Here is a 21,272-nt window from a genome sequence, read left to right on the forward strand (position 1 = left end):
ATTTTGTATGCATAATATAATAAATGACAAAATATGAAAATCAGAATAATTGTTCAGAGTTAACAAATTTTAAAAAAGTATAATATATTAATATAATACCCGACCGAAGACCCGTAATTTGGGAAATATGGGGGCGAAGCCCCCCATAAATTTTTTTTAGTTGAGCCCCTGAGATTGTGAAGGCTAGCGACGCCCCTGGTACATCCTCACTGAAATTTTAATTTAACATGTTAACATTATCTATTTTTAAACAATAATGATTATGACAATTTTCACTTTTCTATGGTAGATCTTCATTGAAATTATATTTTTAGATCTTAATATAAATTTTAACCCATTTGCGACATAATAAATCAAATAAGTTAAAAAATAACGATTATGACTATTGTCACTTTTCTATGTTACATTTACATTACATCTTCATTGAAATTTTCATATGAAATTTTTTAAAATATAAATTTTCAATATATGTCAAAAAAAGTTTTAAAAACATAACGAACATGAAAATTGTCGGTACATCTATATTGAATTTTTATTTTAATTTAACATGCTTAACTCCAAAAAATATAAAAATAATAATTTACTATAACATTATAAGATATGAAGATCTGAACATCTTTAAAGATCGTTGTTAAAATTTTTTTAAATAAAAGATCTTCAAAGATCTACTTCAAATTTTACGATTTTCAAAAAATCTTGCTCGAATTTTTGAGCGAGATCTTGCTCAAAAATCTTCAAAAAAGATCTTTTGTACAAAATGGAATAATAAGGAAAAATTTATAGACCTAACCTAATATAACACTCTGTTACCATTTTAGACAATGTTTTATAGAATGGAATAATAAGGAAAATTTTATAGAACTAACCAAATGAACAATATTTGAAGAAGAGAATATAAACGACCAATCCAAATCATAAAACTATATTATGGATAGAGCTTCCTCTTAGATGACATGATGGAAGCTAGTTAAGTAATCAAGAAATTATTGTGAGATATTAATCTAAAAGATTATCTTCCATTTTTAATGGTATATAAACAACTACAAAATATGCAATCATATGTTCTCAGGCTGTAGTAATAATCTTAAATTACATAGCCGCACAAATAATAGATGCTGATTAATAAGCAATAGCCATGACACGCACGATGTTAACTCATATCAGAATTTATTATGTTAGATAAATTGATAAAACAAAAATACTAAAATCTTTAGAAGAAATTCTGCAAATATATTGAAGCCTTGAGTTATTTACATGGCAAGGATGTCATATTAGAAATAAAACATTTTGTAACTATAAAATAAGAACCAAAGTGATATGATGAAAGCAATTAAGATTTTATATATTATTGTCGCACCACCTTTGGTATATTATATCTTAAAATAATAATAGTAGTTTATAATAATATCAAAAATATACTCTAAAAATTTAACTCAAAACTGTTTTTCAAAGAATAAAAAAATAGCTTTCCTAAAAACATGTAAAAAAGAAAAGAAAAGATATTTTATTTATTACAGCCATTGTGGGATGAATAATAAGACGTTGTTTTAAATAATATTTTAAATAAATAGATGGCGTTTATTTGAATGCAAATGGTTCTTATATTTATTATCAAAGGAATTTATTAGTAAAATTTATTAAAATATTAACTGTAATATATTATATAACTGTCAAATACGTCTGTAAAAGTGGCATTTTATCAAATATTTTATAACCAATTATATATAATAGAGGATTATAAACTATATGTCTACTTACTTTTAATAAATAAATCTCTTATACTTATTTGGATTTGGACCTAAAATAATTTTAGGAAGAGGCATGGTAATTAAATTTAAAAATCAATAATATAGTTGATTAGCGATTTTGAACTCGGCTATTTAAAATATAAAATTGTTAATTTTCAATTAATAAATAATTCTATTTATTTAATTAGGGTTATATAATATTTTAAATAATAAAGATCAATTAAGCTTCAACTCGTAATGCTAAATTTATTAATGAGTGATATTTATATATTTTTAACACAGAATTTGTATGCAAACTGATATAGTGAAAATATAATTTATATGTATTAATCTAATCTAAGTATTCATTTAATAAAAATTTAGATAGTCTTATTAATTTTTAAATAATAAAATTAAATCAATATATTACTCAATTAATTATAAAAGAAATCGTTCAGGGGGCAAAAAAAATTTATTTTTAGTTCAACGGGATATTAAGGAGCCATTATAAAAAATAATTTTGCTTCAGGGGGCTATTCAAATTTTTCAGGGTCTAGCCCCTGCGCCCCCTAGTGACGCCACTGATATCCAGAGTTTGAAGATTTTCTTTGCCAAAAATTTTTAAAAAATCTTTGAAGATAGTAAAATTGAAGATTTGTGACTTTATCATGAAAGAATTTTATTCATAAAAGTCACAAAAAATTTATATTAAAATTTTAGCTAAAATTTGTTCAAAAATCCTGTTTAAGCATTCTCAAAAAAATTTTCAATCTAGTTTTAATCTCTTTTGAACTATTTTATTGAAATGAACCATAAGTTTGCTTTTAATAATTACAATAAATATTACCAGCGCAAATAATTATGATAGTTTAATCCTCTCCTGAAACTACAAACATAATAAAAATTTTCCTGTAACCATACTCTCTACCAAACCCTCACTATCTGAAATATTGTTAAGGTTGATGGATATATTATTATCAGTGGCTTTTACCACCGTTGGAAGTATAAAAGAACTTAGCAATATAAAGATGGTATAAGGTTTATTTTTAAAGGGCTCACTATATGGAGGTTCTTCTTATAAGTTAGTGATTAGTTCGAAAGAGTTCATTAAGGTGTGTTCATTTAAGTAGTTACTAATGGCCTTTTTTCTCATTGAAAGAATTTATGTATATTCTTCATAAAGTTTTCACATTTAAAAATCTCTTAAAAAGAGGGTGTTAAGGAGGTATTCATTATAAAGATCGGTATAAAAGAATCAAAAATGAGAAGATAAAAAATTGAGAAAAATAAGAAAAATAAAGATTAAAAATAGCTAAAAATAAAAATTCAAGAAAAATTAACAATTATATAATTTTTTTGTAAAATAAATAAAAAAAATAACGATTTTCCTTTTGAATTTTCCTTTTTGATTGACACTTTTCTTAAGCTGTTGGGACTTTTCCCTTTTTAATTAACGCTTTTCCTTTTTGACTGAACCTTTTCTGTTTTTGATTGACACTTTTCCGTTTTTGATCGAACCTTTTCTAAGCCTATGAGTCTTTTCCTTTTCTGATTGACAGTTTTCCTTTTTTGATTAGACCTTTTCCTTTTGTTTGACGCTTTCTTTTTTGATCGGACTTTTTCCTAAGCCTTTAGGATTTTTCCTTTTTTGATTGACTCTTTTCTTTTTATGATTGACACATTTCCATTCTTGAATGGAAACTCCTATATTTGGAAAGTTTTATTTGTACTCATTACAATATATATGTATTAGATAATATATGTTAAAACAAAACAAAAAAGTAAATATATATTTTAAATAAAAGATTAAAATAAACGACTAATAAAAATACTATTAAAAACGACGATGGATAATAGGCCACATGAAGCCGTGAATTGATAAAAAATTTGAATGGCAAATTACTATAAATTACAATATATATAGATTCTTTAATATAGCCCTAAATTTTATAATTAAAAAGGATCGATTGAATCAAAATTTTGTATTTTTAAATGTCATGTTTTGCTTTAAATATTTTCATTCATTTGTGACGGACTTTAAATTTATAATGATAAATAATTTTATATTAAAAAAAAGAATTTTTTATAGGAAATAATTTAAGGATAAACATTAATTAAAATTTACACGCATAAAGCAAAATGAGGAATAAGAAAATGTTATTATTTCATCAAAAAAAACGAATTATATGAAGTACAAGCAAAATATAAATTTGATTTAAATCTTGATATTTATTCAACCATAGATTTATATTAATTTTATATAATCATGCCAACACTACCATCTAAGCTATATGTCGCATTGTGAAATAGGCATTGGGATTCTGAATATCTAGATTTTACTGAGCGCGATTTTTAAATTGAAAAATTTAATTTGACAGGAAAGGTTATTTAACATAAATAGAGTATTCACACTGTGAATTTCAGCAGTTTTGATAAGAACTTTGAAAATTATTCTTAATTTGTCGCTTTTTATATCTTTTTCATATAAATTAAAAAAAATTGCAAAGATGTTTATGGCGAAAATTGCCTGAAATTTATATGTATTCTGCATATGCTGGAAAGCGTTTCCGGTAAAATCGGACTTTTCAAATTTACTAATCACCCTGAGTAAATGATATAAAATTCAGAAATTCCGAACCCCCATAGATTTCATTCTATATCCCAATCATATATTCCTTTTCATTTCCTAAATATATTTTACCTGATGACTAATTAGAGATATTTCAATATAGTTTGAACATATCCTCCTTTAAAGCCCTTAATATTATTCTGAAATATCATTAATTCAGATTTACGATTATAAAAATTATATTTATTGTATATATAATATAACTTATTTAGAATATATTCTCTTACCTACCGCTACTCGAGCCCATTTCCCTTCCATTTAAATAACGCTACCTGTACCCGGCAAAATGAAAACACGTTGAAATCCTTGGGAAAATTATTATTTAAGCAAAATATTTATTTTATGGGAAAAAGGTTCCTACCCATAGCATGAGTAAATTAACACTTAATCAGTCATCTAAATTTGCCTTTGAAAAATAAAATAGCAATAAGATCAATTTTGCTTTATAAATATCACAAATATTTTATGACAGTATGCTTACCATAAATCCAACACATTTTAAATGCTATTTTTTAGGAGTCTGGAATTGGACAAAAGGGAATTCTGGATTCGATTTTTAATATTTTTAGAAATTGGTTCGGATTCCTAAAATTTTAAAAAGTGAGTTATAGTTCCGGTTTCTAAATTTAATGCGGTTCCGAGAGTTTTAGCTTCTGGTACTGGTACCGATTCAAAACTGTTAAATAAAGCAAATAAAAAAATTGAAAATATTAGGAAATTAAATAAACATCTCACATTGAATTACACAACATTTTATGCAATATAATGTAAATTACATAGACAGTTGGAATTGGGTACAGTGTTCCTGAAAATTTTAAAATGATTTCGAAGTTCCACCTCTATAATTACTCAAAAATTCCATTAATTGATAATTGCAATTATTTACAAAATTTTTGTATAATTAATTCCTCTTTTTATAAAATTAAGAATTAAAGAAGTGTTTGATTTAAAATCATAAAAAATAACGAGAAATTTTATTAAATAATATTTTATGATTATTACAATTTTTTTATACTTGAATATAATTAAATCGTTCAATGTAAAATGTAATAAGACATTGTATATATATTACTATAAAAATTACATTTATACATTTGATGTTAAGAAATGTCATATTCCGTTTACAAAATGGAATATTATTCATGATGTCTAACATTAGCATGGGTGAGAGGTGGGGGTGGAGGGGAACAAGGGGAAATTCCTCTCCCTCCCCTTTAAAAATGTGTCATTTTTTGTGAATATCATTTTAAGCTAATAAAAAATATCATCTTTAACCCCCTCCTCACTCCCTGTCCTTCAAAAATGTATGCATATATCTTAAACAATAACTAGAAAGAAAGAATTTAAGTCAATAATTTAAATCGGTTACCATCTCTTTGGTAACCAATATCGTACTTTTTAAATAATAAGTTGTTTTTATTAAAATTAACCTCCCTATTTTGTAAAAATATTTTCTAGTTATATATAGGCTAAGGAAACTCGGCAGAAGCCCGGACAAAGGGGGGGTAGAAGACCCGCCAAAAAGGTCAATCCCCCCACCTTGGGATAATCCTGGATATGCTTATGGTGTCTAAATATAAATAGACATTATGAGTATTAACATTTGAAACTTTTTCTACCCTAATTAACAATATTTATATTCTTGGCATAACTTTGAAAAAATTCTGGTAAAGTTTGTACAATATTTGCTTTTAATAATTCAGTAAAAAAAATGTGTTAATATTTAAGGATGTTTTTTTTTAAAGTAACAAGATTATTATAAACAAAAATATAATATTTAAACATAACTTTATGATTATAGGAAATTACTGGTTGTTTGATTGTGGTCCCTCAATTTAATGACAGAGTGCACAACCAGCGCTTGTGGTTTTATAGTTTTAAGTTATTTAAAAAAAAATGAACTGAATATTGACAATTTATTTGGAGCAATATCGTCAGAGTTCAAGGTAAGTTAAAGAATTTAAAACTTTTCCGTCAAAAATATGAAAGAAATATAATTAAATTTGAAATAAAATATGAATGAATGACTGCAATTTTTAAGCGGTTTTCATAAAAAAATAAATTATAAATGTAATTGTGAATTATAGCTGCTAATTTAAAATTGCATGCCTGAAATATAATTAATTTTGATTACTTACTCCTTTTTTTAAAGTGTAATTAATTAGTTATTGAAAAAAGGAATTGTACTTATGGAATTAATATATAATTAATTACGGCCCAACCTTGCAAGCATAACTTATGCCATATATTTTCTTAATAAGAACCAACTCATTTCAATAATTCGTTCACAAAGATTTATATTAGAGATCTGCAAAAGTAAGTCAGGCCCATAACCCAGCCCGAACAAGTTAATTTTTTTAAAAAAATCATGTTCAAGCTGGGTTGGGCCTAATATTTTTAAAAATTTTGGGGCAAGACAGGTATTAAAGTTTTTTTTAAAATATATCTAAACATCTAATTTGCATATTCTCTTTTGAATAGATGTACTATAAATATTGAGTGTATAAGTATTTTTCTTTTGAACATTTTTAAAATATGCCTTAGAATGTCTCTTTCTTTTATTAAAATAACAATAGAAATTACAAGAATAAAATAAATCTTATAAATTATACATTTTTATAATAATTTATAATCATAGTAAATATTATCAGTAAAATAAAAATAGAGATATATAATATATTAATAAAGTTAAAAAATTATTGTATTATTTTTATTTTTTTGTAGTTTGTATATTTGTAGTTGGGGGTGCAATCAGTTTCCCTTTGTCTTTACCTCTCAATTTCATACCTGTTGGCATTTAGGTTATAAAAATATTTATAAATATATTTTCTTGATACCACTGAATATAATGTTTAAAAGATAAATCTCAAAATATAAATGATAAAATTTAGCCAAATTTATATAAATATATATGTGGTATGTTTAATCAGAATATAGAAAACCTATAACATATATAATAATAACTTAAAATTCTTTCCATCTTAGAAATGATTTGTTGGTTGGGTATAGCTTTTCCACTTTCATATTCATTGACTATTTGAGGTTTTTCACAAATTTTCTACAAAAAATAAGTAATCACTAAAAAAAACTAATATAAAACAACAAAAAATGACAATAATAAAGTATAAAAACTCAAATTAGGAAAAAACAATAATATGATAAAGATATTTTGATTGATGAACATCTCTTACTAGTTTATATTAATGACAAAGAGATAAGAAAACATCATTTTTATTACAGTTGCCAAATCCTTTTGGGTCATATTCATTTCAACTCTCCTTTTAGATATTATCTTTCCTAACTCAAGAGGAACCTTTTCATGTTGCAAATTTTCTGTGTCTTGTTCAAGTTTAAGGGTATTTTTATCAACACTTTTTTGTTTGTTGGTGCCAGCTGCATCTATAATTAGTATTTAAATATATAATTAAAAACTTTTATTGATTTAAAAAATATTAATTCATCACTCCATAAGACATAGAGTGGCCTTATGATAAAATTGTATCCTATCCCACCCCACTCCTAGTGTTAGAGGGACATGATAATGTATATTAAATATGTAGGCTTAAAATAGTTAGGAAGAAATTTATCATATGAATGTTAAAAAATAAAATGATAATAAATATTTTACATTTCTTGGCAGTATCGACAGGAACCCCTTTTCGTTGAGCTTCTTTAATTGCCTATTTTATTGCAGATTATAAATTTCAGATATTAAAAATATTATAACTTTTTGAGACTTTAATTCATTTCCTTGTTGAGGTTTCCTCAATACTACAACATCATCCCAGCCAATATTTGATTGCAAATAAGACATTTCGATTTGAAAAATATGACGAAATTTGGAACAGTACACAGAAGATCTTAATTTTATTGTTATATACATAAATTTGATAGATTAGCTGTCAACATAAGTTCAACATAAGTACTACTATGATTAATAGGAAACATTTTACAATATTTCATCATTATTCTATTCTTTAACGTGGTCAATAATAAATTAATTTGTATTAACTATGTTTAACATATAAAATGTGCTAAATATATAAGACTTATTAATGAATTATTCACAATAAAAATGACTGATAAGTTTGAGACTGAGTGATAAAAGAATAATAATTATAATAAACATCAGAAAAATATTTTTCAAAGTCTATTTTTTTTCTCCAGTGTAATTACTATATTCTAGCGGCCATTATTGACTCGAATTTTACAAAACTCATCAAAACACAAACAAGGTCATTTCAAACTTTATTTTCATTAAAAATTACTTTAATTTTTTTTATAAAATCTACTTTTATTATCTCGCGACTTTTATAAAAAGTTCGTAACAATTGAATAGAGAAGCGCTAAAAATAGATGCTGGGTAGAAAACAAATTTAATCATTTTTCTAACGAAATTAAATTACAATTTTACAAAATGGGTCATTATTTTTATAATAGGACCAGTGGCGTCGCTAGGGAGGGCGCGCAGGGGCTCGAGCCCCCTGAAAAATTTGAATAGCCCCCTGAAGCAAAAATTTTTTTTTAATGGCTCCTTAATACCCCCTTGAAATAATTTTTTTTGATTGCCCACTGAATGATTTCTTTTATAATTCTATTGAGTAATATATAGATTTAATTTTATAATTTAAAAATTAATAAGAATTAAATAAATATTAATTGAAAATTAACAAATTAAATATTGTAATTAGCCGAGTTCAAAATCACTAATCAACTATATTATTGATATTTAAATTTAATTACCATACCTCATCTTAAAATTATTTTCAAGGTCCAAATCCAAATAAGTATAAGGCTGCATTCATAGTGGAGACGGATCCGTTTTTACATCTGTTACGTCAAAAGTCAAACTCATTAAAAATGATATAAATGTTCATAGACTATAAAAAAATTGTAAGTAACGTTATAACTCTCTATAAGATTTGCCGGATCAAAAATTCAAAATGTTTTGACTTCAAAATTTGCCGGGTCCGTTTTTAAGACGGAAGGTATCGGAACGGACGCACTATGAACATATATATCATTTTTAATGAGATTGACTTTTGACGGAACGGATGTAAAAATCGGATCCGTCTCCACTATGAATGCAGCCTAAGAGATTTATTTATAAAAATAAGTAAACATCTATATATATAATCCTCAAAAAATGTTAATCAAATTTAGCCAATAGTTTTCTTTTAAATATTATTTGCCCAATCAAAATAATTATAGCAAATTTGATCAATGGTAATCAACGTGAAAACTAAATCATTCATTCACAAATCACTTACATAAAAACCATACCACATCACTCTATAACCATACATATCATTACAAAAAAAAACCATAATTTCATCTACTATTACATCTTACAGATATTTCTTATTAATATATATAATATATAATTTAATACACAAGTTTTTTTATATGTTACAAAATAATGAAAAGAAAACAAAACAAGGTAAAATTTTTTTTTACAATTTTGATTAAAGATAATATATATAATATATAATTTAATACACATATATAAAAAGTTTTTTCATATATACAAAATAATGGAAAGAAAACAAAACAAGGTAAAAAATTTTTTTACAATTTTGATTAAAGAAAACAAAACAGGGTAAATTTTTTTTTACAATTTTGATTTATTTTGTTTACAAAATAATTTAGCTAAGAAAGCCAACCTCAATTAACATAAATCTAGAAAAAAATCAAAATTTAGAAAATATATAATTACCTAGCTTTATCATCTGAAACCAGTAATCAGGGGCATTAATTAATAAATGTGGATCCACTTTTTTAGGTTGTTATATTTTTACAAAATAATTTAGCTAAAATCAAAATAGATCAGAATTTTCCTATTTTATGAGGTATGATTTGTAATGTATATAAATTAAAATTTTAAAATTGGTTTGGTCCAACACCAAGTATTATTTTTTCAGTTTCTTTATAATTATATTATTTTTTATAAATCAGAATACGCTATCTACATCAATGTACAACAACCAAGTATAATTTTTTTTTGTAATTATTATATCAATAAAAATAAACCAAGTATAATTTTTTTTTGTAATTATTATATCAATAAAAATAAACCACGTTAAAATTTTTAATTACCTTATAAGATAGGAAATTTTCTCTAAAATCAAAATGAATCAGAATTTTCATATTTTATGAGGTATGATTTGTAATATATATAAATTAAAATTTTTTACTTGGGTACAATATCTAAATATTCAGGGGCCTTAATTAATAAATGTGGATCTACTTTTTTTAGGTTGTTTTATTTTTACAAAATAATTTAGCTAAAATCAAAATGGATCAGAATTTTCCTATTTTATGATGTATGATTTGTAATGTATATAAATTAAAATTTAAAATTGGTTTGGTCCAACACCAAGTATTATTTTTTCAGTTTCTTTATAATTATATTATTTTTTATAAATCAGAATACGCTATCTACATCAATGTCCAACAACCAAGTATAATATTTTTTTGTAATTATTATATCAATAAAAACAAACCAGGTTAAAATTTTTAATTTCCTTGATAGGAAATTTTCTCTAAAATCAAAATGAATCAGAATTTTCATATTTTATGAGGTATGATTTGTAATGTATATAAATTAAAATTTTTTATTTGGTTTGGTACAATATCTAAGTATTCAGGAGCCTTAATTAATAAATGTGGATCCACTTTTTTTAGGTTGTTTTATTTTTACAAAATAATTTAGCTAAAATCAAAATGGATCAGAATTTTCCTATTTTATGAGGTATGATTTGTAATGTATATAAATTAAAATTTTAAAATTGGTTTGGTCCAACACCAAGTATTATTTTTTCAGTTTCTTTATAATTATATTATTTTTTATAAATCAGAATACGCTATCTACATCAATGTCCAACAACCGAGTATAATTTTTTTTTGTAATTATTATATCAATTAAAACAAAACAGGTTAAAAATTTTAATTACCTTATAAGATAGGAAATTTTCTCTAAAATCAAAATGAATCAGAATTTTCATATTTTATGAGGTATTAAAATTTTTTACTTGGTTTGGTACAATATCTAAGTATAATTTTTTTAGTGATCCTATATCAATAAAAACAAATCAAGTTAAAAATTTTAATTTATGTCAACAAATAAATTTATTTAAATTAGATTTTACGAATCATATTGCCGAAATGTGCCATTCAACAGACTCTTAATCTACCCAAATCAATAAAAACAAACGAAGTTAAAAAATTTAATTTATGTTATCAAATAGATTTTTTTTAAATTAGATTCCACGAATCATATTACCAAAATGTACTATTCATTCAACAGAATCTTAATCTACCCAAATCAATAATAACAAACGAAGTTAAAAATTTTAATTTATGTTAACAAATAAATTTTTTTAAATTAGACACTACCAAAATCTACTATTCAACAAAATCTTAATCTACCCAAATTAATAAAAACAAACCAAGTTAAAAATTTTAATATTTGTTGTATAACAAATATTTTAATAAATATAAATTTCTGAATCACATCTCATAAGATAGATAGAAAAATTTTTGATTAATCCATCATCAGGGGTTATTCAAAATTTATTATTTATTTATGAAGTATATGGTTATTAATTTTAATTTATATCCACAATAAAAAATATATTTCATCAACTAATAAAGGAGAAAATTCTTATTATATTATCACCTTGACGGGCAAAATATAAGATAAAATAAGTATGTGCTACATAATCGTAAATCAGCGTCTACATGGCCGGGGGGGGGGGGTAGGAGACAAATGCCTCCAAAATATATTAGCATTTTTGGGGGTAGGTATTGATTTTAAGCGGTTGATATTAATTTTTTGGGGGTAGGCATTATTTTTTTGGGGGTAGGTATTGATTTTTGGTGGGTAATTTTTGATTTGAATTATAATCTTTTTTTAATCCATTAATTAATACGATTATGATGGTTATCGTTTGATTTTCTGAAAAATGTCAACTAAAGTAAAGATATTTGTCAATTAATAAATAATATAAATTTTCTTTGTCAACGATTTATCATTTTATTAAGTTAATATTTACACATTTCCTATTTGGTACTTTTCTTAGAGGTTAATATATTTATATTATGTTTTTTAATAAATTTCTAGATTTTAGCAGGATAAATTTTAGGTAATTTTTTGAGTCATGCATAAAAACATATATCAGCAAGCAAAGAATAATAAAAAACATAATATGTAAAAAATTATATTATAATAATTATTTCTTTCTAGATGCCAAGTAACAGAACCTTATTTAAGGTAAAGTGTAATTACCTTAACTGTAAAACTTCTAAAATAAGAAGTGACAAGATACATGAACATTATAAACATAAACATCTTCATGTCAAGCCAACTGATATGAAATTTACAAAGGTAGCCATCAAAAGAGATAATAATAATTGGGTATCCTTAAATTGTGATATTCCATATAATATCACAAATGGAGTTAAAACCCAGTTGCAAAATAAGACAATAACATCTTACTTCCAAAAAGTAATATTTTTTATTTATTATTGTAACTAAAGACAATAAATATTATTGAAAATATACCTTAAATTTGTGAATTAATAGAAACTGATTTTTATTTAAAATTATACTAGAATAAAATTAATATTAAAGTAGTCAGGGTATAATATATTTTATTATTAAATATTTTTTTAACTGTTTATCTCACTATTTTTATATCTATATATACTTTATAAAGTTCAATTTAACAATATGTTTAATAGGTTAATAATAAAAATTTAAAACCAAAGTATTAAAAAAACTTATTAAGTTAATATAATGTAGTAAAATAATAAAAGTAAGGTAATGTTAATTTCTAGGAATTTTTAAATTTAAATCTTTTCATCTTTAATTGAATTAAGATTTCAAAGTTCTATTACTTTTTTTTATAATATGAATTGGATTCAACTATTTTCAAAATGTTATCTGCGTATTTCATCCATTTACATTATGTGTTATATTAGGTATGTTTATAATATTATCATTGTTTTATTTAGCTATTAGAATTTCTTTATATAATATACTTTCAACATGAATTTCACAATGTTATTTATACTAATTTTTCTATTTATAAGTTTACTATTGTTTTTACAGTCATTATAATATTCTTTTATGATTTCCTCATGTGTTCGCAGTTTTATATTAATCTGCATCTATCATGCCTATGAATCTTTCAAGTATATTTTCAAAATTTAACATGATCTTCCCAACAAAGACATTTTATTAATGTTTATGATTAACGCGTTCAAAATTTGTGAATTCCCTTTGTATTCTACATTCACTGCTGTACCTATCACTTGTATCATCTTGCCATTGTAACCTGATAACTTTATGTTGGACTTCATAATATTTTTAATGCCTGTTTTCTCAATCATATATTCTTGTAGAATTAAAACTTTATTAAAAACTTAATTATAATGTAGTTAAAAAAAAAATTACCATTTGGCTAAAATTATTAAAAATATAGTTTTTCATAAGGAAAGAAATTAAACTCCTCTTTATTTATAGAAAATCTCAGTTATTGAAGATTCACAAATTGTATTATCTCCTCATCCAATCCCCAGTTCCAGTGAAGCGCTTACTTTGCATGATGAGGTATTTAATCTAAATACGAATTATATGATAAATTTGGAAGGAAAATAAATTATGATTATGAGGTTATTCAAATATTTCCAACATTTATTAAAAACTTAATTATAATGTAGTTAAGAAAAAAATTACCATTTGGCTAAAATTTTATTAAAAATATAGTTTTTCATAAGGAAAGTAATTAAACTCCTCTTTATTTATAGAAAATCTCAGTTATTGAAGATTCACAAATTGTATTATCTCCTCATCCAATCCCCAGTTCCAGTGAAGCGTTTACTTTGCATGATGAGGTATTTAATGAATTATATGATAAATTTAGAAGGAAATAAATTATGATTATGAGGTTATTCAAATATTTCCAACATTTATTAAAAACTTAATTATAATGTAGTTAAGAAATAAATTACCATTTGGCTAAAATTTTATTAAAAATATAGTTTTTTATAAGGAAATAAATTACTCCTCTTTATTTATAGAAAATTTCAGTTATTGAAGATTCACAAATTGTATTATCTCCTCATCCAATCCCCAGTTCCAGTGAGGCGCTTACTTTGCATGATGAGGTATTTAATTTAAATACGAATTATATGATAACTTTTGAAGGAAATATATTATGATTATGAGGTTATTCAAATATTTCCAACATTTATTAAAAACTTAATTATAATGTTGTTAAGAAAAAAATTACCATTTGGTTAAAATTTTATTAAAAATATAGTTTTTTATTAGGAAAGAAATTAAACTCCTCTTTATTTATAGAAAATCTCAGTTATTGAAGAGTCACAAATTGTATTATCTCCTCATCCAATCCCCAGTTCTAGTGATGCGCTTACTTTGCATGAGGTATTTTATTTAAATAAAATTTATATAATAACTTTTGAAGGGAATAAAATGAGGATATTCAAAGTCCAAGTCTTATTCAGCTATACAAAAAGAAGGAACCAAATGACCCATTTCACTTCAAATTATTTAGGATGACAAATATTTTGATTAATTTCATAATTTCTGTAGGCCCTTGTCAGCCATGTACAAATAAATTTCAATATCCTGTTACTCTCAAGAGGTTTTAAATAATATTTAATTTTCATTAATTTTTACCCATCCATTATTTCTATACCAGTTTTTATTATTTTTACTTTTTAAACAGGAGCATGAATATAACCTATTATAGAAAGGTTAATATAGATGGTTCCCTCAACCCCAGAAATTGGCTATCTTATAGCACTATTTTAGACAAAGTCTTTTCTCTATATTGTATTATGTTTGTGGCCCTAAGTCCAATACTTTTTGGACTCAATTTAGGGTAAATAATTGGAAAAACATAAAGCGTGACTTAGAGAGACACGAAGCATATTCTCTTCATAAAGATTGTGAATATGCAAACATGACTTGGCTTGCAAATAAACGCATTCAAGATCATTTGCTATCAAATAAGCTTGATATAATCATGGAAAATCGCAATATAGTTCATAATATTATCGATGCCATTATGTACCTTATAAAATGTAATATAGCCTTTTGGGGTTCTAATTCGAATGAAGGTAATTTTATGTGTCTCATAAAATTAATGGCAAAAACGGTTCCAACTTTACGTGCATACATGGATAACAACGAAAAATTGCGGAGAAAAAAATCAGATAAAATTTCGAGACCTTATATAAATTTATTGTCATATGGCCACGTGAAAAAAATAACTGAAATTATTAAGATAAAAATAACAAAAAGCATTATTCAAAAAATTAAAGAGAATCGTGCTTATAGCATCATATTAGATGGAACATATGATGTGTCTAAAAAAGAATGCATAGCTTTGCTTGTACGGTATATAGAAGATGATCTGCATCCACATCCTGTAGAAAGGATCATACATGTTTTACAACATCAGAAACCACTGGGGAAAATATAAAGAAACATGTTTTTTCTAAGTTTAATGATCTTGGTCTTCCTCTTGATTATTTGGTTGGACAAAGTATGGATGGTGCAGGGAATATGAGAGGAGTATACAAAGGAATGCAGGCTTTAATATTGAAAGAGGCTCCAAAAGCCATCTATATTTGGTGCCATGCACATCGGCTAAATTTAGTAGTTGCTCATGTTTGTGGATGCAAAATTGAAATGAAAAAGGCAATGGGAATATTAGATGAGTTATATAATTTTATGAATGGAGTTAGACGTCAAGGTGTGTTTGTTAAATATCAAATGAGAAAGTCCAAGAAATCTCTTAAAAGAATTAAAAACACAACAAGGTAAATAAAAAATTTTAATGAAAGTTATATATTTTCAGAAATTGGTCATCATCCTACAAATCTGTAGAAATCTTTTTAGATGTTTATGAACATATTTTAGCATCATTAGTTGAATTAAAAGATTCTAATGACCCAAGCACCTCTTCCATTGCCGATGGATTATTATCAAGAATTAAAGATGAAAATTTTATATTAAGTCTATTTATTTTGAAAGAAATATTGAAATGTACACATGAGGCTTGTATTGAAATGCAGGCAGTTGGTAATGATTTGGCTTTGGTAACCAAATTAATACAACATACAAAAAATAAATTACAAAAACTAAAAGGTTAATATTAGTTACTATTTCTATAAATAATTTTAAAATATAGCTAACGGAGACAATATATTTTTAAAATTACATTCCTTATCTAATAGTTTTTTGAAAAAGAATAATGTAATAACGATTTGTATAATATGAAATCAATATTCAAATTGGATCAATCAGAATTCAATAATTACGTTGAACAAAAAAAAACAAGTTGAATAAATTAAAAAAATTTAAATTATTATTTATTATTATAGATATAGAACGGAAATATTTTTCCCTGTGCTAAATGCAATAATTAATCACCTAAATGATCGATTTAATTATGATTGTTTTAATTTTTTATCACAGATATCTTTTACTCCCGCTGGAATTATGGATAATGAAAAAATAGAAGGATGGCAAATATCCGAAATTTGTAATAATTATCAATTGGATGTCCAAAACATTGTTGATGAATATAATGATTTTCGCTCTTTATATTTGGAGTCTCAATCAATCATTTTTTGCGAAGATCTTTTAAAAGTTAAAAACAATGACGCTTTATATATTGATGAAAGTAATTTATTGATGTAATTGTATATAATTAAAGGTATTGCAAACGATCAAATTACCAAAGAAAATATCAACAGCGAAATCATGACCAAAATAAAAAAATGGATAAAATTTTCTTTTATATTACCATACCGACTTTTAAATCAATTAAATTCTTATTCTAATTTAAATTTATTATATAAATATTTATTAACCCTTCCTACAACTTCCTGTTCAGCCGAAAGAGCCATGAGTAAAGTAAAAATTAACAAAACTCGAATGCGGAATAAAATTTCGGACCCATTTTTGGAAAATTTACTGTTAATATCCAGCGATATTGATGTTTTTGAAAAATTTACAATTGATGATATTATAACACAATTTGCATTAACATCTATAAGGTTATCCAAATTATTAATAAAATAATTAATGTATCTTTTTCACAGCGAATATATAGGCTTTTAAATAATGTATATTTAATTTAACATTTTATAATTTCAATGCAAAATATACTATAATTCATTTTATTTTAATATTTTATATAATAGCTCTATTTACAATACTTGTTTTTAATTATGTGGAATCAAGCTAAATATACCTCTTTAAATTTATTCGTCTTATATTTTTTACAATATTTTAGATCTTTTTTATAGAAATATTAATATGTTATCTCATTTAATTCACTTATATACATTTTATGAAAATAAAGTGAATACCAAATTATGAAAAGATTGCATTATTTAAATAAAGGTTCATTATCACCTACAAATTTTTAAATTTTTTTTTCCCTAAATAGGCTTGATTGATTGTAAATAGAATTATGTTGTAAGGTTATAAATGGTGGCAGATAAGATTTTTTAAATAAAATCACTATACCATCGTAGGTCTGTAAATTTCGCGGCCGAAGGCCGCAGGATTTTTTTTAGGTGGGTATGGGTAGATTTTGGAGGGGTTTGCCTCCATCAAATTTTCTGGCATGTAGACGCTGATCGTAATTACCCATGGAATATTTTATAAAAAATTATTATAAGCCTGGCATATGTTTACATCGAGCCGGCGTAGGATTGTGAAATCAATACCCATTGTAACTTCAATACCGTATTGATATTATCATTATAGATTCAATACCGTAGTGATATATTGCTATTGTAGAATCAATACCGTTTTGCATCGCTTCAAATATATTGGCGGCCATTAAAATTGTAAAATATTTATTTATTATAAATTTTTTCATCGCTTTATAAATATTGGCGGCCATTTTCGATTTGTAAAAAATTTATTTAAAATAGATTTAATAGTTTTAAATATATTTAAATGATAAATATGATTTTCTATTCTTTTATATAATTTATCAGGGAATTTATTTATTTTACAATTCTTGATATCCTATTTATATTTGTTTACTCATTATTTGTAATTTGTGAAGTGCTATATAATTGTTGATTCAAAGTTTTATAAATGATATTATGAATTCAAATAAATTAGATGGACCTCATTGATTGAGTTTTTAAAATTTTGTGATTCATATATAAATGTCGAATCAAAGATTTATAAATTATATTTTAGATTTTATTCGTAAAAGTTGAGGTTCGGACATAAATTATCAATACGGTATTAATTTTACAATATTATAGAATCAATAACGTATTAATTTTTGATGGTTGATTTTACAATACTACACCGGGTCTGCAGGTCTCTGAATAATTACAAAATATTAAATTATATGTATAATTTTTAGCAGGCCTCAAATTAATTTTATTTATTTTAGATAAATATTTCTGCACAACAATCATTAGTACAAGAACATTATTGTGGATTACTCAACACTAAGTGCCATTATTGCGATTCTCTAAATTTTTTATTGCAAAACCCCACAGATGGCAAATTTAAGAATTGCTGTCATAAGGGTAAAGTTAAGATACCATCAATCCGATATATTCCTTTTTTACAAGACCTTTTATCTAATCCTAACAATGAATTTCATTCAAACTTTTTGAAATATATAAGATCTTATAATAGTTCACTTGCGTACGCATCCATGGGAGCACAGATTTCTAATAGTTTAAACCCGGGCCCATATTGTTTTAGAGTTCATGGGCAAATTTATCACCGAACATCTCATTTATATCCTTCCACTGGGATGCCTCCTAAATTTGCACAACTATATGTCCTTGAGACAACCCAGGCTGTTAATGACAGGTTACACATGAAAGAAAATTCTGGTTGCAATGAGGATCTCTTGAAAAGATTAGATATTTTAATAAGACAGAATAACCCATTTTCTATTAGTTTTAAAACCTTGGGAGAAATTGAGAAGGAAAAAAAAATTGGGCCATTCAAGAAAATCGTCCAGTTCAAAAAATCAATATGATTTTTCGTGCAGATCGCTCAAGTGACAAGCGAAGATATAACATTCCTAATATAGATGAAGTAGCTATGATTTTTACAAATGATGATGGTGAACCCCCATTTAAACGGGATATTAAGGTCTATCCTCGAGTTGATGGTAGTGATCTGATAAATATAAATATATTAAGCCCTAATCTTGATCCAATGGTATATCCTCTATTATTTCCTTTTGGTGACCCTGGTTGGAAACCAGATTTAAAGGGTGAAGATACAGGGCGTACAAGGGCAAATATCTCACTACTACAGTTTAAAATATTTAGATTAGCAATTCGTGAAAATGAATTCAACCCAATCCTTTTTGCTGGGAAATTATCACAACAATATATTGTTGATTCCTATTTACAGGTCGAGGCGAATAATTTAAATTTTATTAGACAAAATCAGCCAAAATTTCGAGTAGATAAATATTCTGGATTAATGGACTACTTGGAAACAAGGTCAAACAATATAATTCCCGGTAAAGCAGTAATATTACCATCATCTTTTCAAGGTTCTCAAAGAAATATGCGAGAACGCTATCACGATGCAATGGCCATTGTGCTCAAATTTGGCAAACCTGATTTGTTTATTACTTTTACATGCAATCCTAATTGGCGTGAAATTAAGGAAAATCTATTTCCCGGGCAAAGTCCTACAGATAGACCAGATTTAATAGCCCGTGTTTTTAAATTAAAATTAAATGAATTATTGTTCGATATAAATAAAAAAAAATTATTTGGTAAATCTATGGCTTTTATATATACAATCGAGTTCCAAAAAAGAGGTTTGCCTCATGCCCATATACTTATTATTTTAAACGATGATAGCAAAATTGAAACATCTCAAGCTATAGATAAATTTGTTTGTGCCGAAATGCCAGATAAAATTCTCGAACCTAAACTTTTTCAGATTGTTACCCATTTTATGATACATGGTCCTTGCGGGATATTTAACCCCAAATCGCCTTGCATGGAAAATGGCATATGTACCAAAAAATTTCCTAAGGATTTTCAAATGGAAACAAGACCAAATATTGATGGGTATCCATATTATAAAAGGCGAGATAATGGTATTACAATTCTTTCCGGTAAACCTACGGATAATCGTTATGTTATTTCATATAATCGATATCTAATGTTAAAATTCAATGCTCATATTAACGTGGAAATTTGTACATCTATTAAATCGGTAATATATATCTTTAAGTATATTTATAAGGGCTGTGACTGTACTAATGTTGACATTAATGTTGCTTCAAATATAAATATTCATGACGAAATTAAATCACATTTAAATGCGCGATATGTGAGTGCATGTGAATCAATGTGGAGATTAGAAAATAATCTGCATGACCGCTCGCACGCTGTTATTCGCTTAGGAATTCATTTACCTTTACAACAGCCAGTATATTTCACTGATGGACATGAAAGAGATGCTTTATTGAGATCAGAAAATAAACATACTACTTTAACGGCATGGTTTGAGTTAAATAAGACAGATCTAAATGCTATACAATATCTTTATGGGGAAATACCTTATCATTATGTGTTTACAAATTACCATTGGAAACTAAGAAAAAAACGATTAAATGTAATTTCGAGAATGTAATTTCGAGAATGTATTCCGTTCATCCTAATTCTAGTGAACGATTCTTCCTTCGATTATTATTACTTCATGTTTGCGGGGCTACAAGTTTTGATTATTTAAAAACTATTAATGGAATTCTACTGAGTACTTTTAAAGAGGCAGCTATTAAAAGAAATTTGTTATCAGATGATAAAGAGTGGGAATCATGCTTAGAAGAGGGATCAATATATCAAATGCCGTCACAACT

The 21,272-nt window shown here is 25.2% G+C and overlaps 3 protein-coding genes across 6 annotated transcripts; 2 read left to right on the top strand and 1 right to left on the bottom strand.

Moving 5' to 3' along the window:
- Positions 1-6,900: 6,900 nt before the first annotated feature.
- LOC135931916 (endothelial differentiation-related factor 1 homolog) lies at positions 6,901-8,229 on the bottom strand. The gene is made up of 5 exons (XM_065469232.1): positions 8,084-8,229; positions 7,985-8,036; positions 7,595-7,755; positions 7,321-7,414; positions 6,901-7,143 (listed from the first exon to the last, which is right to left on the bottom strand). The coding sequence occupies exons 1-5, from the start codon at positions 8,168-8,170 to the stop codon at positions 7,067-7,069; spliced, it is 471 nt and encodes a 156-aa protein (XP_065325304.1). The 5' UTR covers positions 8,171-8,229; the 3' UTR covers positions 6,901-7,066.
- Positions 8,230-13,255: 5,026 nt separating this feature from the next.
- On the top strand, positions 13,256-17,502 carry LOC135931539 (uncharacterized). Of its 4 annotated transcripts, none has more exons than XR_010573080.1 (11): positions 13,256-13,338; positions 13,883-13,969; positions 14,167-14,253; positions 14,440-14,526; positions 14,723-14,806; positions 14,847-15,026; positions 15,111-16,209; positions 16,248-16,537; positions 16,581-16,729; positions 16,774-17,075; positions 17,136-17,502. XR_010573080.1 is itself a non-coding variant. In XM_065468732.1 (10 exons), the coding sequence occupies exons 1-6, from the start codon at positions 13,268-13,270 to the stop codon at positions 14,851-14,853; spliced, it is 423 nt and encodes a 140-aa protein (XP_065324804.1). In that variant the 5' UTR covers positions 13,262-13,267; the 3' UTR covers positions 14,854-15,026; positions 15,111-16,209; positions 16,248-16,537; positions 16,581-16,729; positions 16,774-17,502. The 4 variants fall into 4 exon arrangements, 1 of the variants encoding a protein (XP_065324804.1); XR_010573079.1 differs by having other exon boundaries at positions 16,774-17,041; positions 17,109-17,502; XR_010573081.1 differs by having other exon boundaries at positions 16,277-16,537; positions 16,774-17,502.
- A 1,915-nt stretch (positions 17,503-19,417) lies between these two features.
- On the top strand, positions 19,418-21,046 carry LOC135923168 (uncharacterized). The gene has a single exon (XM_065457770.1). The coding sequence runs from the start codon at positions 19,418-19,420 to the stop codon at positions 21,044-21,046; it is 1,629 nt and encodes a 542-aa protein (XP_065313842.1).
- Positions 21,047-21,272: the final 226 nt, after the last annotated feature.

The sequence above is a fragment of the Gordionus sp. m RMFG-2023 genome, chromosome 1 (assembly GCF_954871325.1).
Source record: "Gordionus sp. m RMFG-2023 chromosome 1, tfGorSpeb1-WG-v2, whole genome shotgun sequence".
NCBI classification, from domain to species: domain Eukaryota; kingdom Metazoa; phylum Nematomorpha; class Gordioida; order Chordodea; family Parachordodidae; genus Gordionus; species Gordionus sp. m RMFG-2023.